General features: G+C 37.8%; 1 protein-coding gene across 7 annotated transcripts in view; it reads right to left on the bottom strand.

Annotated features, from left to right (window-relative positions):
- Window positions 1-25,329, bottom strand: part of mctp1a (multiple C2 domains, transmembrane 1a) — a 108,389-nt gene that overhangs the window by 42,176 nt on the left and 40,884 nt on the right. For 5 of the 7 annotated variants that reach the window (XM_055224447.1, XM_055224449.1, XM_033972787.2 and 2 more), the window contains exons 3-10: window positions 19,967-20,109; window positions 19,810-19,889; window positions 18,916-19,027; window positions 16,827-16,865; window positions 13,672-13,836; window positions 12,813-12,943; window positions 11,238-11,424; window positions 5,746-5,839 (exon numbers count right to left, since the gene is read on the bottom strand). In XM_055224447.1, coding sequence (XP_055080422.1) covers window positions 5,746-5,839; window positions 11,238-11,424; window positions 12,813-12,943; window positions 13,672-13,836; window positions 16,827-16,865; window positions 18,916-19,027; window positions 19,810-19,889; window positions 19,967-20,109 — 951 coding nt within the window. The remainder of the gene's footprint in view (window positions 1-5,745; window positions 5,840-11,237; window positions 11,425-12,812; window positions 12,944-13,671; window positions 13,837-16,826; window positions 16,866-18,915; window positions 19,028-19,809; window positions 19,890-19,966; window positions 20,110-25,329) is intronic. The other 2 variants (XM_055224448.1, XM_055224450.1) reach the window with 1 other exon arrangement.

Raw genomic sequence — 25,329 nt, 5'->3', positions numbered from 1 at the left:
TATATGTCTTTAAATTCTACATATTACAAGTCAAATTCAGCATCAACTAAAAATAATAATAATAATAATAATAATAATAATAATAATAATAATAAAACTGCTAGTTTTCACAATATATATTTATGCATTATGTAAATGTTTACAATAAAAAGACTAAAAAAACATTAATACCATTTCAAAAATAGACACAAGAATATTAGAAAACAATTCCAAAAGCAGTTAAAATGTAAATATATCTCTACATATTTAATTTTTATTTATTTATTTATTTTTATTTTATTTTATTAAGAAGTACAACTAGCTCTTGGTTATAAGTGATAATTCATTTTCTTTCTTTTTTTTTCTTTTTTTATTGTTACTAGAGCAGATTATGTCCTATAGACTGCTGCATTATTACATATAAAATGAGCGCACACAGTCTGACCTCCTGAGGATACAATATACAGAATTTCTATCTATAGATATACTTTCTATTTGTTTACTAACATATCACAGTTGAGATTCTTTGTACATGAAGAAAAAGTGACTCCCCGCACTTGCCAGCCTGCCTCTTTTCCAAACGCCTCCAAACAACACAAGTATTAATTCCAGCTTTGATCATGATTTCTTATTAAAGCTTTTGGGAGCTGTTGGGCTGTTTGTTCCTGCTTATTACTTGAAAAGGCTGGGTCAGGAAGTTGTGAAGAAAATATGTCCCAGGGAAATTATTTGAAAATATTGAAAAATTACTGAAGCATAATCAAATTGGAAGACGTTGGGCTGGGTTTGTGTGTATGTGTGCGCTCGTGTGTGTGTGTGCGTCATAGACCGGTGTGGTTTTCCGTAAATGTTGTGACAAGGCCAGGACATTTAGTGGGTCTGCAAAGTAAATGTCAGGGTGATCAATGCAGAGCCGTAGGTGTTGCTTTTCATATGTTTGTGCGGGTTTATCGATGTGGGAGCTTCAAGTGGATATTGACAACTGGGACTCTTGGTATAAAATCGACGTAACGTAAAAAAACTTAATATAGCGAGCATTTCTTGTAAATTAATAGTAAAAATCTGTTCATATTTTGAGTAAATTAACATATTTTCACACTGTTTACTTTATATTTACTTAAAATATCCTCTGCAAAATTGCTTGTAGTACTGTTTTGATTTGATAAAATACTGATGAGGATTTATCAAAATAATAAAAAAAACTTTTGGAAGTGGAACTGAAGAGACATTCAGACGTTTAGAAAGTAAAATATTCATAAAAAATGAAACACATGTGCCACAACACCAATTTCAATACCACATATGGCAAAAAAAACAAAAAACAAAAAAACACTTTTCAACCCAAATAGTTTTAATTTATTATTATTATTATTATTATTATTATTATTATTATTATTATTATTATTATTAATTTATTTATTTTTACTATTTATTTTTCTTTTTTTTACTTTTTTTTTTTTTTTTTTTTTTTTTTTTTTTTTTTTTTTTTACTATTTCAAGATCATTCTCAAACTTTTCAGGAATGTTTTTTTTTCTTTTTTTTTTTCTTTTTTTCAGTATTAAAACCTGCTCAAATAAATATTGTTTTGACTTTTTTGGACAACTGCACTTAAAACTTCACCTAACGTCTCACACTGTAACAGAAAAATATACATGGCCATAGTCAGAATTTCATGTAACTTTAAGTGAACAGTACCATTTATTTCTGGGGAAAAATTGTGTTTTTGTACCCGTTGTCCGTTGTCCGTTGTCGCTTCACGTGTGCATTCCTGTGTGTGTGTGTCGGTGGCAGGAACAATATCTCGGCAAGAGCCACATAAGAGCCCTCACCGCATGAACACCGTATATTAACAGCGCCGGCCAACAGCGGGTCAGGCTCAAGGTGAGTGCGCGACAGGCGGACAGACAAACAGACAGGAGAGCGGGCGAGAAGGGGTCACAGGCGCGTTGAAAAGAGAGCCCCATCTCCCTACCATTCACACAGCCCCTCTCCTCCTCCTCGATGCCTCTAATTCAAGTGTTTTTGTGGAGTAGGTCCTCTCAGGCCTGGAGTAGGATAACTGAAAATAGTCTCTAAAACCAACAATCCCCTTTGTTTGTCAGCTCTTGTGCGTCTGAGTGGAGACTGGACTGTTGGAGCATTTCAATGGTCACACACATTCAGAGCGCAGAAAGAAAGTAGTGAGGAGATTTTGAGGTAAATGTATAGAAAAAAAAAATCTAAAGAAAAGTATTGTAATTAGAAAAGTGGTGGTAAACCAAAACGGCAGATATCTGTGCTCTTTTGTAAAGGGAAAGAACTTGTAATCTGTTATTTCTGTGACTAAAAATGAAAATAAAGTCATAAAAAGTGTTTGTGAAGCATATTTACTTTTTGGAGACTTATACAGGTTAATGTTTAAATGTAAATATGTCTGGAAACGCACACTATAAAACTAAAACAGAATAATAACAGAATGATCCATGTTTTACCTTCTTTGCAAAAGTATCATTTATTATTTAAAGTTGTGTTTAAGTTCATAAGGGACGAACAGCATAAACTCGGCTTGGTTATGTTCACCAAACCTCGTAAGGCGAAGATCCTGAAGCGCACATCGCACCATGAAATAAATATTATACTTGTCATTCACAATTTAAATTGTGAATAATATGATTATACAGAACCATGCATTTTTCAAATTCACTAAATCTAAGCCACCTCCGAGGCAATTATGGCAAAGCGCACCTCCTCATCTCACGTGTATCCTACTCATCCTTAATACTTATCTAAGGCGTGGTGAAATGGGTTTGCCGCTTCTCGGAGTAAAACTCCGTGCCACAGTACCCAGAGGGTCTGGGCACAGGGGGCGGGCTCTGCTCGGACATTACCTGGACCATCTCTGAGTGGCGCTCAAATAGGAGCGTGTAATTGGTTAAGACAGCGCCTCTAGTGCTAGCGGCCAATAAGGTGAAAGTTCAACACTAACGACAACTGTGCACCTCCACCGTGTCATTAAAAAACTGAATATTAGAGCGAAAGTGGGGGAGTGAGCTAAAATTCATTTCCATATCATATATTGAGAGCGTGGATTTAAATTTAATCAGAGGTGATTGGCAGGAACAGGATAATTATATGGAGCCTCACATCTTTATATTTATGTATTTTTAAAGAGCATACAGTCCACGATAAAAAGTACAAGGCTAAAAACTACACAGACGAGCACTGTTATTATTTTGTAAGAATAATGATCACTATTTACATAAGTTTAAATAAGTAGATGTTATACTTCACTTTGTACCATCACATATCAAACATGTCTGTGTGTTTGTACTGAACTACTACAATAACTTCAATACATCGTGCAAATATAGTAAAATAGATGTGTCCTCACTGAAAACTACATGACTATATAACTATATGCTAGTATTTTAATAGATATCTTTATATACCAGTACATAAAACTTACATTAATGATTATTTATATTTTCTATGGATAATGTAAACTGCAACACGGCACAACTATAAACAAATACCTAACGTCGCTTTGGTTTGGGTCCTTTATAGTCCTTTGCATTAATGTAATAACACAAAGGCTCGCTCCAAATCTTTTAAAAAGCATACCTAATGCTTCAGAGGGATAAGCTACAGTATTTGCCCTATGTCACGTCCGTTACATTAAACCAAATCTGCTTTAATTCATAATTGCTATGAGCCAACAGAATAAGTAATTGTGAACTCATAGTCGGGTCATGATAGAGCAAATGAAAGCCAAACAAATTGCCAATAGACGTTCCACATTTGTACAGTTTTACTCCTTTGACAGATGCGCTGCGCTCAGACTAAATGATGAGGTCCACGGCGAGGTCAGCGAGCACATTTCTGCTCCGAGTGAAATACAAGAGGCAAAGAGCCATTTAGGCCTGCACTCCCGGCTGCTCAGGTCGCCCAATGCAATAACCCAAATCAAGCAGCTCCACTCTGCCGCTAATGGGGCTGTGCAAAGAAAGAGGGAATCTCACAGCAGCACACTCTTAGGGAGGACACACAAGCTCCGTCTCATTCAGCTGGATAATACAGAGTGAAAAAGTAGGCCTGTCCACTGCAGACCTAATTAAAAGTAAGAATTAATGGAGAAGGGAGGATTCACAGAGAGCAAGCGGAGAGAGGAGAGGTGTGGCTGTGTGCGTGAAGGGTGGAGGGGTGTGTGTGTGTGTGGGGGGGTTGTTGGTCCAAATGTGTGCTTTTTCTCAATTATTTAAATGAGCATTTCTATCGGGCAATGACGCAGGAATGTATCATATCATTTGGGACGTCAGTGTCTTGCTTGTAGGTAAAGATGATTTTATTTAGACGAGTTTTAATACGTCGTACCTGCTCCAGTGTATGAGCCGGTCCTACGAGATCTACCCCTGACTACTGTGTTTACATTGTGTTATATGCTGTGAGTAACATGTGCTGTAAAGTAAAGTGTGACCCAGAATGCATTTAAAAGTCTTGATTATGAAAGATAGTTTTAGCTTTATTTCACCTGATTGTTCTCAAAATATGGCTAAAACTACGACGATGGTACTATTACAATCTACTACTACTACTACTATTCTGACAATGTACTTTTTCTTTTGTTTACATATTTAGTCATATGTTGTAGAACTGATGCTGCTTTTCTTTTAATTCTTGTGTGTTTATTATTATTAAAATAGGTTAGGCATTATAAGTTTTGTTTTTTGGTTTAGTTTTTACTTCAGCCTAAATCACATGTGTCAAACTCAAGGCCCGTGGGCTAAATGTGGCCCTCCACATCATTTTACGTGGCCCTCGACAGGGTAAATGTAAAGGTATGATGGTCTTAAAATGTCATTTTATCAGCCATGTTTTTACATCTGCGCAAATGCATATGTAATATTTGTAACTTGAAGAAGTAATGAATACAGAAACAGTTAATTAACTATTTTAAAAAGTAGTTACATTTATTTTATCTGGCCCTTTTCACGGCAGCCATTTCACTGATGTGGCCCTTGGTGAAAATGTGTTTGACACCCCTGGCCTAAACCCTTTTGGTCATGATAGAAATGTACAACCTTATACAAGTTAAATAATGTTTGATTTGAATGTAATGACCGAATAAATAAATAAATAAATAAATGTAATACTTTGTCTAGGGTCCAGAAAACACTCTTCTTCAATACTTTACAAATAAGTGTATCTCGTCACCTGTGAATCTCCCTGTTTTCACATGGGAGTGATTGACAGGTGGTTCAGCCAATCAGAGACACATATGGTTTATCCATATTGAAAAAGTAAAGGAAAAAAAAACATAATGGATTTCTGCAAAATCAATGAGTGTAACATTAAACTCTGTTAATCTGAGGTGAGATAATTTAGATTGTATTTATTAATCACAGGTGACGAATGAGCTTGTTTCACATGTATCACTGGAAAAAGCTGATTGTACAATGATTGACCGGGTTTGAGACACAACAGAGGACGTGACTGATATTAATCTGTATAAAAAAATACAACAGGCAATCGCAAACTAGCATCATGATTATAAATATGTGTATTACTACTATTATACGTTTGTCTATCAGAGCAGCATCTCTCCATATGAAAGGCAAAATACACTATTCTAAAAATAATAAAATGCACAAATATCCAAAATATGACTTACAATATATAAAATGCACCTTAAAGTAAATCTACTTCATATCCTCTTCATAAAAGTTTATCTGAAAAGCAGTATGTTCATTACAGCTGGAGTCTAACCTGTCTTAACCATCGTCTCTTACCAGTCACGTCTGCGGCCATCAGCCCCTCAGCCCTGATGACTTTCACCTGCACCACGCCGACGTCTTTCAGGTTGTGAAGCGATCTCCACAAGCTCTGAAACATAGAAGTCACAGGTCAAAGAGCGTCGCAAATTAGCACAGAGCAGAGAGGCGGGTCAATAGGCTGACATTTTAGCGGCAGAGAAAAGGGTAGAATATGTCCTTTAACAGCACCTATTTGAAAATGTACAGCTGGCATTTACAGTCACGCGGAATCTAATTTCACTGAATAGCACAGATGGCTCCTTGAAATATATTGTGTAACTTTTTAATGAAATTGGACTTAAGTGATAAAGACGGTGTCAGGTGCAGCAGTAAATTGAGAAAGGTCAAATATAATACAATGTAAATGGAAGCAGAACAAATATGAATCACGTCGGACAAGTTCAGCATCATGACTTTCAACTTTTAATTTAAGATTTCTGAAAATTTTGTCACAGTCATGTTCTTCTTTTCTAAAAACATCTATCACTCTGATCAATTCCAATCACTAAAGGCTTCAAGGGGATGTCTGTCTGCTCGTTTTTGGCACACATTGCATATCTTTACTCAAAGTGCTAGGTGTGGGCGGATTTTTTGATTTATTTGTTTATTTTTTAACCACAAAAATCGATTTCTTACAAGTTTGTGCATCTGGAATTTGAATTATAAGCTTATTATTGTCATGGAATATAACACAAACAATACATATGCACAGGTATGACTCTTTTAAGTGAAAATGCTAATTATAATTTGCATTTTTGTGATTATAAGTTGCCTGAAGGATGCTGATTGTTCTTAGATAACTGTGGGATATGTTTCTAGATGCTAACACACTTTATATGCTATTGTGTGGTGGGCTCAATATGACATGTATAGGGAATTTAAATGACTAATTAACAATCACGCTAATTAAATAAGCAGAAATAACCAAGGATCTTTATCGTATCTGAAGCAATAGAGCTGCTTCTTAGATTTGATCTGAAAAATGAGCTGCATAGAATAAAAACGCTCTGGTATAAACATTGAAATTAAGTAGCTGAAGTGTGCATGTGTTTAAAAACCACTTCTCTTCAGTATATTTCTGTATTTTTTGGCAATAGCCCCTCCATCCCCACAGGAGTAATTATAATTTAAATTTGAGAGTCAGGGCCGGGCTACAGACTTAATTCATTATTACTAACTCTGTCAGAGTCTTGCCTGTTTCCAGCGATATCATTGTCCAAAAGCCTTCTAAAGCAGATGAGAAGGGAGGGAGAGAGAGAAGGAGAGACGGAGAGAGGGAGAGAGATAGAGAGGGAGGGAGTGGGAGAGAGAGAGAAATGAGAAAATGCAAAGAGAGAGGTACAAGTGTGATCTTTTCTGTAGATTCAGCGGCGTCAGAGAGTCAGCGAAAGGCCAAGAGATAAAAGCGTTGCCTGCTCTCTATAAAACAAGGAGGACTACAGCTTACAGCCATGTTAAATTTAAACTTTGCTGAAAGAGGTTTGACTGTTCCAAACTGATCTGATATGGCGCTGGTGTTGGTTTCAGTTTAGTTTGAAAAGGGCATGTGGTTATAGTGGTACTTCAGTGACGACAAATACTGACAAATGTTTAAGATAATCCTGGTTTTAACATCTTTATTCTGAAGATCTTTATTATTTACAACAGTTCTTACCTCTTTAACCTCCTGAGACCTGGCGTCCTCATATGTGGACAACACATTTTGGGTTGTCTACGCCACAATGCAATTTTTTAGAAGAACAGCATACAAGAACATGTTTAATTTTGAATATTTTAAGAATTTAGAATATTAATTTAATTTAATTTAATTTAATTTAATTTAATTTAATTTAATTTAATTTAATTTAATTTAATTTAATTTAATTTAATTTAATTTTTTATTATTTTTTTTTATTTAAAGGCATATGTCTTCCTGCGCCTGTTGTTTCTCATTTTGTTTTTACACTCAGGAAAAATGTTGTTGTGTTCAGACACTTAATAGTTTTTTGCAAATAAAGTCCTGCAAGAGCTCGGGTCTCAGGAGGATAAGGGTTTCAGTGTGATGAAAAAGTAGTACCGTTGCCATAGGAATTAACAAAACAACAAAATATTCTATCATTCGAATGTTGAAAATTGCACAAAATGGTGGCAATAAACAGGAATGAGACACAAACGATTTCTCTAAACCACATGTGTCAAACTTAAGGCCCATGGGCAAAACGTGGCCCGCCAGGTCATGCTATGTGGCCCGCGACAATGTAAATTAAAAGGCATGACTGTCTTAAAATATCAGTTTATCAGGAGATACGCAGTTACACAGATATTTTTTCATATTTTTCCATATGCAATATTTGTGACATGAGTAATAAATATAGAAAAAGTAGTTGCATTTATTTTACAAGGTTACATTTATCTTATAGTTACATCTCACCCTTTGAGAGCGACCATTTTGACACACCTGCTCTAAACAATACCAATGGAAAAATATACTGAATTCACACGTTTAAAATGAATCTTTGTGCAAACCCTTCCTCTACCCGTACCTTTCTTTCATATCCTATCATACATACACATTTATATATACTATAGTCTCCCTAAGGGGGCGTTTAATGTTCAGCCTCAACCCACGATTAGCAAGACCCATCCTCCACGAGTTTAACAAAGTCCCTATCAGAATCACAGAAAGCGGAGGATTGAGAAGATAGAGGTAGAGAAGAAGTAGGAGACCAATCATCCGTTCCCTCAAGCAACCAGCGGGCCCCGTGCAAAGGTAAAGACTGGAGCACATGAAAGGAACGAGTGAAGAGCTGATGAGAGAACGAGAGAAGAGAGGAGGAGAAGACGGACTTGGTGTTCACAAAATCCTCCCCCGTCCGGCGTGTGATTGACGTTCTGTCAGTGTGACGTCTGCCTCTCTGTCACATGCCACACACACGCACACACACGCACGCACACACACGCACACGCAAACGCACAAATGAATCAGCTCTGCCACGGGCTCATGACTAGCTGTCATTTTTGCATCGTGTCACCTTTCATCAGCACAGAAAAAAACATCACGCTCGGACACACAGAGACAAACACATGGGATCTGCACGACGACCAATCAGATCAGAACATTTAACCGAACGCCTCTAACAACCAAATATAAACTTCTGCTAATTCACGTTCAAACCATGAGATCAAGTGTCAAGAGTTTCTTTCTTCTGCTTCGTCCTACTTCCTGTATAAGTAGTGGTCGTGGGTGTGTTCATGGTTTTACACTAGACTAGAACAATGCAGAGTAAGCAGAGGCGTGTGGGCGATGAAGTGCCACCGCTCCAGCAGAGGTCACTATGTCCTCCTCCGCTCATGTTCACGTCTTAGGACCACCTCAGGTCCATTAAGAGGCATTAGTGTGTGTGCTCTTTGGCCATCATAATGCATAAATCTCCCTTTGCCGTGTTCCTCTGGCCCCCACTACTTCAGAGGAGCAGTAATTAGTGATGAAAGAAAGGTTACACTGGGCGCTAATAGATCCAAGACCGTCGCCAAGTGAGTGGACTGGACACTATGGCCTCCTGCTGCAAGAGGAACTAAAAGAAAAAATAATAGTAACAAACATTTATGTGTTCATTCAGATTGATCCAAGTGGGAACATATTGAATGAGCTGTAGTAACATATTTGAGAAATATATTATATTTATATATTTGACTCATTTAAATAATCATGTGCAATGGGATAATTAGTTTTACTTCACCAGGCAAAATTGTGGACCTGGGACTAAACCGATAATATTATTAGTTACATGATTTTAAAGAAAAATGTTCTGTTTCTGACTATCACCTGAGTAACCCCTTTGCACAAAATATTGAGCAGGACCTGAAAAACTTCTCCTACCTAAACTGGGACTGGCTTACCAGCTGAAATTGATAATGATTCAGATTTTTTTTACTAGTGACGTCACAGCCGTCATTTTAGTGCTACTCTTTTCATCCTAATTTTATGAAAGTGCTACAAGAGGAAGTGTTATTGGCTGTCAAGCACAGAAGTGGTTTCTTTGTATAAAGGTTAGTTGCACAGCTGACTTTTAAGTGATGGCTTGTATCAGTCAAATGTGCTTATTTGCTTAGAACTCTCACACTATTATGTTCTAAAAGAGCCACTTGGAGTTATCAGTGCTCTATAAAGGTTCATCTTTAATAAATTCTTCACCTGACTGTGGGCAAATGTACTATTTTAATCTGTAGAAAGCATTCAAATTATACCCTTGCTTTGCCCCTTCATCTGCAACCCCCACCTCCCTCTAAAGTCTATCGCGCTCAACGAGGGCCACAGTGTTGACAGACAAAGAGCCCGGCGTCCAGAAGAGTGGCACAGAAATGGGCTGTGGAGGTAGTCGAAGGAAAGGAAAATGTCTTGCCTTTAGCCGAGCAGAAAAACGGGGTCTGTGCGAGTTGTGAGAGAGGTGAAATAGCTTTTTCTTTTCATTTTACACGCCTTCCCTTCCTGCTTCAACCCTCACCCCTTACCTCTCGGCCTCTATTACACACATACACTGGTGCGCACACATGCACACTTGTGTATAGACACACACACACACCATAGAGCTCCTCTTCTGTCGATTATTGAAGCACGTCTGTGTCAGTCCTAGAGCTCCCCCTTCTGATGAAGACTAGTTTCTGCAGTGTGGGGTTCTGTTTGACCATATGCAGATGACATTAGGATGGGGTACGGGTGCAAAGGGTTTGAAATGGTTTTCATGAGTAAAATAATCATAGAATCATCAAATTTACTGTTCTTAATAGTTACTTTTTGTTCATTGCTTAGTTCATGTGTAAAAAGCTATCAAATAACATTACAATATCCTTAAATGAGTGTGATAAAAAGTAGACAGTGCTTATAAAAACTGTTTGAAGAATATTATGACTATAAACACAGAGGAGAGAAGGGCCAGGGGATTCTTTGTGTCTCTTGTATAACGTTCTCTCCACGACTAAACTCAAGTCACAAGTCAGGACATTTAGCACCTGAGAAAGTCCACATGCATTAATCATAGATGTGCAACACACTGCAGGCTGCTGATGCAAATACTGCACAATACTGTGGCTGATAATCACAGCAATACAAACAAACAGGGCACAGCATGAAAGCTTTCCAAACTCCTCTGCCTCAAACAAGTCTTCATCTAACCTACTCTGCACGTAAATGATCTCTTACTGATCTTATTCAAGTTTACTACAGTTTATTTGGAGTGGATACTGCGTGCACCAATTTAAAACATGTAGTATTTAAATTATTATTGATAAAAAATCTTAAAATAGCAAATGCAGTACAACAGGAGTATAATGATATGACCTGATCATCTCTGACACAATTATTACCATCACTTTTTAAATAATACTAACCCGACAAAGTGAAAACATAGTAATACTTGACAGTTTTCAGTGGGTTTTATTCCTTTGCCGCTCCCCAAAGTGCATAGTCTATGGTCTAAAATGGAGCTTACATATCTCTGCAGGATCTGGTGCCGCTCATGGGGGTCGTCCAGCACGTTGATGGACAGGTCAGAGATGGAGACAGCGGCTGAAGCTGTGAGTGTGACCAGCAGCACCAACGCACCTTCACCTTCCTCCAGGGGGAGCTCTAACTTATGTGTGTGTTCTTTACTCAGGACAGAAAGGTCAATAGTACACCTGGAAAGTCAAAAAAGGACAGTTTAAACAAATAAAAGTAAACAAGTGATGTGTCAGTAGCAGAAATACTTTGTTGTGCACATCCTAGACCAGCAGAGGAAGAAGTACTCAATTTTGTTACTTAAGTATAAATACAGACACTGAAGCAAAAAACAACAACAAAAAAAAAACATAAAAAAACAACACTCAAGTAAAAGTAACAAGTAGCTGTTTGAAAATGTACTTTAAGAGTAAGCAGTAAAAGTATTTTGCGCGTGTTTTGAGGTCTTATAAAGCTTCAAATGTAATGATTTTGATAAATAATTGTGCTGAATTTTGCTCGAAAGAAACAATTGAATCAATCCTTTTTTAGCTGTTTTTATTTGTTTTGTTTTGTTTTTTTTTTTTGTTTTTTTTTCAGGTCTCAAACAATAATGAAAACTACTACTAAAATACTACAAAAAAATGTAGTGGAGTAGAAAGTACAGATATCTGCTCTTAAAGGTAGTGAAAAGTAAAAAGAATCGACTTTAAAATGTATTTAAGTAAAATACAGATAGCTGTAATGTGTACTTAAGTATTGTACTGTTACCGCGTTCTTTGGCCTAAATCTTTACTTGTATTCATATGTATTGTCATTTATCTGTTTGACATAATTCCTAAATCCGTACGTGTATTGATATGTAATATTATCTGTCTCTTTGACCAAATTTTTGTGAGACTATCTGTTGTTACGCACGGACATATCTCTCGTTTGTTAGCGTACAAGACGATGTGTCCAGCCTGAAGTCACTGGGACTAGATTAAAACTGGTACGATTATTTTGATGGTATAAATTCACTGTTTGTATGTTCATTTGTGGCTGAGGGCGAGACGACATGATCAGGGACAACAGCTCTTTAACAATTTTGCACAATTGATTCATTAAACTAGACTTTTTGATTCAAGACAACTTCTCTATTGATTTCATATGTTTTTAAGGTTTTTACTCTGAGAAATTATACAACATATTTCCTACTTTTACTTTATTACATTCCACCACTGCCCTCGACACGCACAAAAGGAGTAGTTTGTGGTCAGGACTGCTCTGTAAAAGGAGATTCACAGCTACAACAACGGCATTTCCCTGGTTAAATTCAGATCAAATAAATAAATCATAAGCAAAAGTTTATTCAGGGTTAAATTTGCTTGACTGTAGTATTTTCTGGAGATCTAACGGGAGATTCCTGGTGTAAAAAGCTTAGTGAACTGGTGACAAATAGATACATGTGACTGTAAAACGGTTTCTGGTCAAACATGATGAGAAAGTGAAGTAAATACATCATAGTTTCTGCTTGAGGGATCACATAACAGACGCAGAACATGTGACATTATAAACACAGACTTTACACAGGTCTGACACACTTTACCTCCCCATGAAGTCATCTTTTTTGCCTGCATCTTTATCCCACACCGTTATATCCACGTAGCCGCCTTGTTCCTGATAGAGGTGGAAATCAAACTGCTCCCTCCACTGTGGGTTTAAAGTTTTGGGCATCGTCTGAAATGACAGGTTATGACTTTAGCAGCGCTGCAAAATACATCAGATTAACAGGTTGTGTTGATTTGATGACATCATAGTTTCACATGGAGGGCACAGGTTTGAGGTTCTTGTTTATAGACACCATTTTGAGGACTTTTCACCAATCAAAAGATATAATATTTTGTTAAATTGTTGATTTATGCAGCAACGGTTTCTATTTTTCATCATTTGGAAACCCACGGATATAACTCTATGGGAAATTCATTGTTGACAAAGACGACGTTGAATTTTGTACCAATTTGTATTTATTTTTTCCATGTGGACAAGCTCAGTAATTGCAGAAATATAAACTATATCTGAAAAATGACCAATTATAAGGTGGAATTTGCTGTTTAACTGTCACATTGCAGATTTGTTGACCTGTTTTATGGTAAATGTCTCTAATTACTGAGTGTCTGGGGTTATCCACATGAAAAAAAAAAGTGGTATAAAGTTCAACATATTCTCCATCAGCATAAATACATAAAAACGAAACTGCTTTTTCACAATAGCTCCAGAAAGTGGTGCCAATATTCAAATCCAAACATGACATTATTGTTAAAATGACTCAAATACGTCAAGCTCAAACAAATAATGATACGGTTCGACTTTTGTGAATTATAGGTTTGGAAATTTCTTCAAAATCTGCCCTCCGTCTGAAATTATGACATCACATTCTGAACGTAAACCTATTGGATAATAACCACCTTGCTTTTGTATTTCTGGTGGCCCATCCTGAACTTGACGTAGGGGTCGCTGAGGCCGTTGGCGTCCATGGGCTGGAGGTCGCGACCCTCGATTAAACTGATGCTGACGATGCCTCTCCATAGCTGGGCTTTTCTGTGCACATCTGACAGACGCATGCTCTGATACTGCAGCACACACACACACACACACACACAGGCGTTAGTCCAGCAATACACAAACAGTAATATATGATGAAACAAACATAGGGGTGGGCGATATAGACAAAAATGAATTAGGAATGTGCTAAAATGTGCCTGTAAATGTCTTATTTAAGGTTCAAGTGTCGCGTAAAACATGAACGAACCATAATATTCAGCACAGAAGGGCAGAAATAACATAATAAATAATAAATTCTGTTAATTTTATTTTTAATTAGCTCCCTTTTTCTTTAAACAATGAACAAAATTTTGCATATTTCTAGAACAACAATTGTATTATTATCCATTTTAAAATATATCTCCCACCTCAAACAGACACACAAGGTACAGACACAGGTGGAAACAGACAAAATTATCAACATGACTTTTTTTTTTTTTACAGTAATTATTAATAAAAACACATAAATAAACATGTTGCACAGTTTGGTCAAGCTCAAAACTTTGCGTACAGGCAAAATACTTTTGTGTTTGTTTCTTCTTTGAGAGTTCTTCACCACAGCTGCATTTAGGGTTTGCCATATTGGAAAAAATATCTCGATGACAATATAGAGAAGGTATTTTAGCCGTAACTAAATGGACTGCAAAATCATCAAGAAATACTACTTTTTTAGAGGTGGGGAAATGATAAAAAAAAAATGATGAAATGGAAATTATTGTATTAAAAAAAAAAAAAAAAATAAATAAATAAAAATAGTAATTATGTATTTATTTAGTCAATATAAAAAAATAATAATAAGAACAATTCCCATTTAATCAATATTTTCACAATTTTCTCATCTGAAAATATTGATGAAATGGAAATTATTGTATTAAAAAATAAAGTAAAAAAATAAAATAAATACATAAATAAATAAATAATACAAAATAATAATGATGTATTTATTTACTCAATATAAAAAAAATAATAATACAACAATTTCCATTTAATCAATATTTTCACAATTTTCACATCTCTAAACAAAACGCCAAAATGAAATATATTATTATTTAATGGCACACTGCAACAAAAATACTTTTGATTCAGCTCAATCACTTTCACAATGACACTATTACAAATCCACATTATTATTATTATATTTCTATTTTAAGTGCAGCTTTTCCCTACAGCTTTGTTGGCACTTACAGGCCTATTTAACCTCCCTTTGAATCATGTCAGTATCTTTCTCTAAAACAAAGAGCTGGGTATTTATTTGTCAAACTGATACAACCTGCTCTCATGATTCCTCACTCCTTCCCTCTCCTCCTTCCTCGTTAGGAGAGAATTTATTAGCATAGCTTTTGTTTTGCGGGTGAATTTCATTAAACTCTGAACAAACTCTGCCGCACAAGCGCTAGGCCTTTGATCTGGAGGACGGAGCATCTTAATTTCCATCCTGGAGACATTAAACAATAGCTTCATGCAATACAGCCAACTCCCCCTATACAAACTACCATATCCTCCGCTCTCACTAACCCGCTGTATGCTAATCAGGAGGTCATTCTTGTGTCCTCTGATACTTGGTCCTAATTGTTGCCTTGTTTTGAAGCTCCATATTTGTTTTGCAGAAAAAAACATAGGCTATTTGGATTCCGATTGTGCATCTTTCTGCCAAAGCACAGCGGGAGAGCAATCATGCAGTGAGATTTTTGGAGCCTCAAAGTCTCATAACAGATCCTAAGATTCAATTTTAAAGTAACGTGGCCTTGAAGATGGGTCAACATTGTGAGAGATTTGGCAAAAATAATGGCTGCGCTAAAATAAACCGATACAGAAAGCAAAGAGAGAGCTTATAATTATTACTCGCAGCATCTTGTTCAACAGATGCTTCATTAAAAAGTGGTTGTTTAAAAATAGCTAAGTAGAGTGTATGTATGAGTCAGGAGGCAGGAGCAGAGCGTTTGGTGGGCTTACACAGTAGTAGTTTGTTAGTGTTTGAGCTAATTCCCGAGTCACAGGCGGGGTGGCCCAGTTAGGGAGGCTTCAAAGACTCAGATTTGGGAAGCGCACTACAGCAGGACGTCTGCCCAGTCAGAACCGAGCGAGCGCTTTAAATGTAGAGCGCAGTCTCCTGGTGCATTTCAACTGTAGGCTGATGCTAAAAGAACTCCTTTATACACTGTACAAACCCAACAGCAGCTTAAACGTGCACTGTGGAACTTTTGTGGTAGGGGGTACGTCACTTGCTTATGTTATGGCTTTGATTAGAATGTTCCACAGTACGGCATTAAGAGTATGTATCTACGTGGAGACGAGAAAGTGATGTTACCAGGACATGTTACAGATCAGATCTAATAATGCATTTGTTAAGATTTTGGTCAGTTAAAGCAGACGTTTTATGCTATACTGTGGGACATTTCAGGCAAAGTAATAACATCACCATGGAGATAAGCAGCAAACAGACCCCTACACATGAAAAAGTTGCATAGCGCACCTTTAAGCAAGAGCAAAGTTTATAGGCAATCCTTTATTACATGCGAGTTCGTGCTTTTCTAAGTGATCAGCCCAGACAATCACAAAACCTGCACAAAATAAATGAAAATAAAAATAAAAGACGACGTATAAGACAATCAGCAACATGATGTAACGTCAGGCTTAAACATCTGCTAAGGCTGATTGGAACAGAACAACATTAAAATCAATCTAAATCTAAAATGTTTCACACACGGTGCTACACGCTGCTTTTATATAAACAGGGAGGTTTACCAGGCATTAACCAACTTTTGTCAAGTTAGTAAATGCTTTATAAGAAATTGTGCTTTACAGACAAAGATGAATGATACACGGTGTTATACTGCAGCTGTAAAATGTCATCACCAGAGAGAGAAATTTACAATGCAACCACATGGAGGGGAAATGAAAGTGACAAAGGAGACTTCATCCATGAGTGGGACCAGACACCAGTGCAGAGTGCAGAACAGGAGGATGCAGAGCAGTCAAGTTACTAGTTTTAGGGGGGTTTCATGCTGGTTTAGTTTACCTTACTGGTTCGTTTCCAGTTCCTTCTCAAAAGCAAGGTCTGTAAATGAGACAAAGTGGTTACAGTGCACCCCCTAGTGTCTCAAGAGTGCAGGGTCAGGGGTTAGAGGGCACAAGCCTACTTAATGTGGGAGGGGTTAATTTGAAGCGCTCTTGTCAGTCATGCAAAGTTAAGTATAGCAAAACTCGGAAAATATGCAAAACATGAGCGTTATGAAGGCTTTGTGTAAATGTTATCATGCAATCTTGAGCTTATGTTTATGCATTTTAAAACGATTGAATTAAATTTAAAGAAACAAGAGCATGATCCAGTAATCACAAAAATTAACCGAGTAAACAGTTCCACATTTCATCAACAGGTGGCAGAAAAGCGCATCTTCCCTGCTCTATTCTAACCTTGTACTCATTTTCCTCACAGTTAGCAAAATCAAAAAAGATGCTTAACCTAAATAGAGTTTATTTGTTCTGTCAAACATGGACTCTGTGAACCGCAGTACTAAATAAGCAGCAAAATTAAGACATCAGATCAAACGGAATAAAATATTTCCCCCATGACACTGCCTTGTTCCGGATCAACATGCAGGGGTCCAATTAACCAAACAAATAATTGAACAGAAATAAATGCAACTCTCAAACACTGAGCATGTCCACAGAGGAACCAGCCGACGTAATTAGGAAGAAGAATCTAGTGCTCTTTGAACATGGAACTTTTCCACCAAACATATTAATTACACTTGTGTTTATGCATGTGGATCTGCTGGGTTGAAGAGTTTCTAGTGCAAGTGAAAGAGGAAGAAATACAGTCTGTGTTTGTCCAAATAAATTAGATACACTTTAGATGAACCCGACGCACAACTGAACAGAGGTGGGTAGAGTAGACAAAATTAAACTTAAAACGAGAGTACTATGCAAAATTGACTTATTTTTTTTGAGATTTCTACCATGTTGTATCATTATTCCCTCGTCAAAAACACGACACATCCATGCATCTTTGACTAATCTAGCAATCTCTCCCGTGCCCATCTCGACCTCCCTTACACCAGATTTATACTAATGCTATATACTTTTAGAGTTTACTTGCAGATGACAACTGCAACTGTGTTTTAAGTGCGTTCACGCAATAAAGCATATACAAAAACAGACTTCTCGCTGGATTCTTTCCTCGTAACTGTGCCTCACCCAGATCCGCACTATCCCGAGGTCTTGCGGGACCCAGACAAGCCCTGAACCGCACTTGCCGTCAGTGTACAGCCGAGAATCTGTGCAATGCTCCGCCCACAAGCCTCTGTCGCCCCTGCTCCCACATGACAACTCCATAAATGTGCAAAAGTATGATACAAAACCAACCATATACAACAACTTCTCAAACCTGATGCGATGTGCGGTAGCTTCATTAGTGGGATGCTGATTGTGTTGTGTTAGTGCTCTGAAAGGGGAGTGACTTAGCGCAGGGAGCAAAGGCAGGGGGGACTCAGAGCATCAAAAAACAAATATAAAACGTATAAAACATGTTAATACGTTGCATATCGCACAATAAAAGGTAACATATTACTTAAATGTGTTATGTTTCAGCATTTACTACCACAGAGAAGTAAAATAAATATCTGGAGAGTCTAATACTTAAGTAAGAGTAATTATGAGTAATTTTCTGGGTGTAGTATCACATTTATAATTTGAAGTTAATGTATTTGGAAGGGCAAAACATTAAGAGGAGAAACTCTGGTATTTTTACAGGATAGAACAAAAAAGAGAAACTAAATCACATCTGAAGGAGCTGTGAAAGAAACACAAATGCTCAAATTATTTAATATTGACATTTTTTTGTCACTTATAGAGTTACTCACAAATGGAAGAGCAACCAAAACTTTTCCTCACGTAAGAATACTGTTAAACTGTCAAATATTTTACCCAAGATGGAGTAAAAGTGTGCTTAAAACTTACTAAAAAGTCAATCTAACTGAGTAAATGAGTACTACCCACCTCTGCAACTGAATTTATGTTAGGGATTCTGGGTAAAACAGAGCCACGTTTGTCTGTTTGGAGGTAGATTTACAAAAATGAACGGCTCAAAACTGTTGGTTTTTCCTTACAGCGTCTCTCATGTCGCCTTCCTTTGGCGACAGTGTGACCGCCAGCTCCAAACTTCCAAGATTATGTTCTGGATACTGTGGATCCTTTAGGTCCAGCGTCACGTCCAGTGTCCTGCAAAAATACAAAGTAAATACATCAAAGTAAAACATGATGAATGGATGTTTCAGTGTCACAATCAGACCTTACGTAATAGTGAACTTTGTGAAAGAAAGTTTTGTATCATAAAAATGAACCAAGCATGAAAACCAGACAAAAAAACCCACAAAAACTACACAATATATTACACCAATCTCACATGTTTGATGGTCCAGCCTTAGACAGGGTGTGCTATAATAAATCATGTTCAGTTTTATTAACCATTTGTCATTTGAATTGCATTTGAGGTGATTCTAACAAAGAGACACTAGAGGGCAGTCTTACTCAATATTTCATCCCCATACAACACCAAGGCTTGTTAAGAAATAAACATCAAGACATCTTAAAACTTCCAAAATGTCTGCTAAACCTGTAACAATGTAACACATTTTGAAGTGCAGTATATTGGTTAAGTAAATATAGATGATAAACAATCACCAGAAAACAGAATTATCCCCCAAAAAGCAAGTTAAATGAGCAATATTGTTATAAAAAATATCAGCTGCAATAAACAAATGACAGAATGCATCAGCTAAGTAGTTAATTTGTGTCTAGTTTGTGTCTAGTTTGTGTTCATAATTCAACCTTTAACAGTTCAAATCTAATTATAATGGTGAAAATGAACAAAAAACGTCCAATTAGTACAAAGAAAAAGTCCCCGTGATAAATATTGACCCCCAAAAATGATTTTTCCACCTGTCATGTACTGAGTGATAAGTGGATTTATCGTGACTTTAGGCGGTGGACTCCCTGATCACCTTTGATGCTCCAGTGACTCCAGGTGCAGATAAGCTGACCCCATGAAGTCATCCTGCAGTCCAAAGTCATAGTCAAACACCTGGACAGCACAGATAAGAGACAGATGTTTTATTTCATGCAGAAACATCACCTTAAATAACAAGGACCTCCTGTTACCTTGACATAGAGCGGCTCCCTCAGGCTCTCCACCAGAAGACTCACTCTCTCGTCCCACACAGGGTTGAGGTTTTTATGAATAGTTTTACTCCTGAACACTTCCTTTCCTCCGAGCTTGAACTTCACATATGGGTCGCTCGTCCCTGTGGCAAAATGACACAAAAGGGATTAATGTTACTATATTAATACTGTTGATGAACAGAAATCACACCACATGTAAATCCACATTTCATTCATTTTTCCAGCCTCTGCTTATAAACACAAGCAGAATACTGTAGAATTATTATAAATAGTAGCAGTAATTCTGTACCTTAAACATATAACACACAGAGCACATATTCATGTCATATATACGTTATATATGCACATCACAAAGCACTGATGCATTAAGTGTAGTGGGTGAAACAATTGTACTTCACCCTCGTTGCCCACTGGAGTCGCACTAATGTGACAGCCTGTAGCAATAGGAACATCTCACATAAACATTTGTTAAATCACTGTGTGATTAGTTTGAGGTGGCAGCAACAAATATAAAAGAGGGAGGGTCTGGTTGTTACTACCTGTGCTCACCACTGTATGGCGCCTCTAACACAGGAATAATACAGGGGCATTTGAAATAAAAATAAATAAATATTTAGGCTCCTTATTTACAGTTTGATGTTTTGTTTGATCAGATGGAAACAAATGTAGAAGGGAAACTATATTCTATATTTATATTACAGTTTGTCAAAGATTCAGTGACAAACTACCTGTAATCTTAAATCATTGTGTAAATGTTTATTATGTCCATGCACCAGAGATAAACTAAATTACTGTCAGACGCAATGCTGCCAGTGAATGACCCATGTTGCTGTGAATGTTTGTGCTGCATCCACTGAATCCCTGCGATCATCTACTGTGACAGAAGCGATTACTAAACAAATCCAGAGGAGAGACAAATCCCATTATGCCACAGTTCTGACAGGCATGTAATAGACCTTTTTTATCCCGCCATCCAGAGAACACCCACAGAGATACTGAACGTAGTGTGTAGTATGACCTCTTCAACTACTGTGGGAGCAGGGCACAGAGTCATACTGATTATGAACAAATACAGTGTAATGTTAGACAGACACAGTCGAGTGGCACTGACAACAAGTAGACGAGATAATAAAGGGCTTAGTTTCACTATCTTCACGATGATTTTCGTCATTATCCCAGGGTTTTTGGTAACAGGTTTACAGAGAATTAGTTTAACATGAACACAGAACTACCAGTGCAGGGATGGAAAGTACTTTCTGTTGAACACCTAAAAATATGTGGAAAAAAATGGTATTATTCTGACATCTATTGTTATAAATACAGTAAACACAACACTATAGCACAAAATGCACTTTTCTACAGTAACAATGTATTCTACAGCTGTAGGTACAACGATGTAACGAAGGTGCAGCAGGAAAAAAAAGAATCACCTAGTCAAAATCAAAGTGTTTCAGAATAAAAATGCACTCTTCCAGAAGTAGCGGTTTTAAAAACAGGTATTTTTTGAATCCTACAGAGTTGACAGACACACACTGAGTGCAACTCTATGCTTCCCACAGAGCTTTTCATCTTTTACTGTGCTGTAACAGTGGGACCCTGGATGTAAAATAAAAAGCAAAAGACTAGTGGTGTAGGAAGTTGGACATTCTGAGAGTGTAGGTGGAGGGCTACTTCTTTGGGAGACATTTTAGAGCCAGATGGCGTTAAAACAGTGGCTGAGCTGTTGTCCTGACGGTGCACCAATATGTATGAAAAGTTAATAAAAATGAATTAATATGAATCATTTGGAAGGAAACTGTATTAAAAAAGTTGTAATGTAGACTAATAAATGTGCGTCACAACATGTTTCAACGATCTAGTGTGTCTGTAGAGTAGGTGCAAAGTTAGAGGAAAATAAAAAGATTAAATTCTGTTCAGTTTTGAATAAAGCCAGTTAAGCCGAGCACTTCCATCAAAGAAGCCGTCTGGAGGCCTGACTGACATGGAAGAGTCTAGACACTGTCAGCTTCACACAGGCTAAACTCCTCACAGATGGACACTCCCAGTTGGGCAAAATTGAATTAATGTCTTTATTCTTGCTCCATTCAATAAAAGATAGTAGCTTAATCATTTTGGCTTGGCTGAGGTTCAACTACTGCACAAAAAGTAAATGAAACATGTAGCTTTTTACTATATTCTAATTGTGCATACCTTCAAAATTACAGCCAAATAGAAGACAGATCACGTACCTGTACTCACAATGTGGTATAGAGATATTTATGTTTTTTTAATTGTCCAAAAAGTAGTTCAGAATTTGGTCTAAGTCACAGTAAAAGAGCGTCTTTGGATGCCTTCTTGTCTGATTAAAAATAACCTCAGTGTCGCAACCTCTCTGTGCCAGTGTTCCAGTACAGATTAATACATCATTAAACCAAACGATAGTACTTTAGGCCAGTACTGAAAGGTTCATAAGGTTCAGTCTTATGAGTCTTCTGAGGAGGCGATGCTATTGAAGTGGACCACAATTAGTAGTAGTGAGTAGTAAATATGCACGAGAAGAGCCCAGCGGTGCACTCAGCTGGAGTATTGGAGTATGTGTGGTGCAGTAAAAGCTCCTGATAGACTGTGTGTGGGACCAGTGCTTTGTCTTTCTGACAGCAGCTGAAATCATGATCCACCACATCCACCTCCAGTCCCCACTTAACAGGCAGCAGCCATGACACCACCGGGGAGCACAGCATGGCTCACTAAGACCCAACATACTAACTAAAAGAAGTGCTTTAGGAAAAAACTAAACATGGAGCGAGATAAATCCAGCACTTGGTCACAATATATCACATTTGAGTGTTATATTTTTAAAATTCCGATTATTCACAATTAGAATCGGAATAAGAATAAGTTTTATTGCCAATGTCAGTGAAAACTACGAACTTGCTTCAAAATCATGATGCAACATAAAACAAATAATAATAATATGAACTATGAACAAATAAAATAGGGGCATGCATTAAAATAAAGTAAAAAATAAACTTTGATATGCAATACAATAAATACAGTATGAGCAGAACAACAGTGCAAAAGCTGTCAGTGCAAGTAGGTTCATGACAGTTGTTTAAAGTGACAGGTGTTATAGAATGTTCATGAGTCCAGTGGCAGAGGGGAAGAAACTGTTCTTATGGACAGAGGTTTTGGTCTGAATAGACTGTAGCCTTCTCCCAGAGGAGAGGCTCAAATAGTCCTTGCCCAGGATGAGAAGGATCAGCTGCAATCAGACCTGCTCACCCCCGAGATGTACAGGCCCTAGAGATGGGAGATTGTAGCCAAAGACCTTCTCAGCCGAGTGCACAATGTGCTGCAGCCTGTGTCTGTCCCTGGCAGTGGCCCCGGTGTACCACACCATGACAGAAGAGCTGAGGATGGACTCAATGATTCATGCAACCAGAAGAAAAAGAACTGCACCATCATCTGGCCTGGCAGCTTGACTTTCCTCAGCTGCTGCAGAAAGCACATCCTCTGTTGCGCCTTCTTCATGAAGAAGCTGATGGTGGACTTCTGCTTGAGGTCCTGAGTGATGGTGGTGCTGAGGAAGTGGAAAGAGTGGGGAAAGAATGGGGGTGTCAGTCAGAGCGAGGGGGTCAGGGGCCTGTGACTGTCCTGAAGTCCAAGAGCAGCTCCAGGATCTTGCCACTGCACCAGGTCAGTCCATCTCCCTGCTGTAGGCAGACTCATCACCACCCACAATTATCCCAATGAGAGTGGTGTCGCCCTCATTCTTGATCAGCTTTGTGGAGCGGTGGCTGGAGGTGCAGCAGCTGGTGTACAGGGAGAGGGGCAGAGGGGAAAGGACACAGCCCAGTGGAGATTCTCAGCTACTAGTCCAAGTGCCCGAGATATTCTTCCCAGCCACACTCTGATTCCGGTCCATCAGAAGTCAGTGAGTCGAGCACGCCGAGCGGAGAGAGCTTGTCTTTGAGCAGAACAGGGAGGATGGAGTTGAACGCAGAGCCGATGTCCGCAGACAGGATCCTGGCGTAGGTTCCTGGAGAGTCCAGGTGCTGCAAGATGATGTGTGTGTCCAGGTTCATCTTGTCCTCTACAGACGTGTTGGCTCTGTACGCAAACTGCAGAGGGTAAATGAGGGAGGAGGCGATGAACTTGAGGTGGAACAGAACCAGGACAGTAAAATCCTTAATGTACTTACATTCACATTGGCTCACAAATTCGATTTCCTTCATGACCATGCAGTTGTATTAAATCAAACTTTCTGAATGTTAAAATGGCACTGTACATTTTGGTTTACTTTTTTGGAGTATAGATTAAATGGAAATGAGATCATTTTGCTTTTAAAATGTTCACAATTATTATTTTTCTAGTTATGATTATATTGTGACCTGAATCATCTGGTTTATTGATTAACCAATTGATCTTTACATTCCCTCTAATCATGTTCTTGTCCCAGTATCTTTCGTCCGCAGCCTTCATGCTGTTCCCACATCATCAGTATTCACTCCTCCACACAGTGTGCAGCTACCTAGCACAATAACAATGTACTTTTTCTACAAACATCCAATGCAGCTCACTAGTCCAACTCCGAGCTTCTAGTTTATCCACTGTTTCCCATTACATCCTTCATTGTGCAGCTTATCAGATTTGTGATGTGCAGCTCTGCATTTCCTCAGTTCTTGGGCACTCTCTCTGGCCTCCTCACATTTCTCTTTCTCCATTGCACTTCCACACTGGCACACTACATTTACTGTTAATGCTGTTTAAACTGGATTACGTTTTAGGGAAAATCCAGTTCAAAAGCTCAAGTTGTTAAAACATCTTTGCAGCCCTCAGAAAAGCTGCCTTTTCCCACATCAGCAAATCTGTCACAAGCTCCGTGATATAAATGTTGTAGTTGTACCTTAGTGCAGTAATTAATACTCAGGCCGAGCTGCCAATAAAAGTGAGGGCATGATGATGAAAACAAGTATAAAATATGAAGTTGCAGAAAAAGCTGACTCATTTTGAAATCACTTTAAAGAATTACGCAGTACACTTGAGTAAAGAGCAGAGTGTTGTCATGTAGTCGGAGCACTGTACTGACGTATCATCAACACGCCATTAACATTAAACTACTTTAACAAGCATCTGTGCCCAATGCCTCTAATGAACGATGTCCATAATAATCAGCTCTCCTTCAGAACAGAGCAGACACAGAGTACTGATTTAATATCCCCTCTGGACCAGTGTGTGATTTCCTTCTAAAAATACGCTGCATGACATTATTCAATTAAAGTTTTCAGTAAAAAAAGATCTGAAAAGCGGTTACATCATTTCGCATGTCGAGTGTCAGCCGAACACTAGTCTAAACTTACAGC

This window comes from Periophthalmus magnuspinnatus, chromosome 9 (assembly GCF_009829125.3).
Source record: "Periophthalmus magnuspinnatus isolate fPerMag1 chromosome 9, fPerMag1.2.pri, whole genome shotgun sequence".
Classification (NCBI taxonomy): Eukaryota; Metazoa; Chordata; class Actinopteri; order Gobiiformes; family Gobiidae; genus Periophthalmus; species Periophthalmus magnuspinnatus.
Note: the sequence above shows the minus strand (reverse complement) of the source record. Positions and strands in the feature narration are given on the sequence as shown.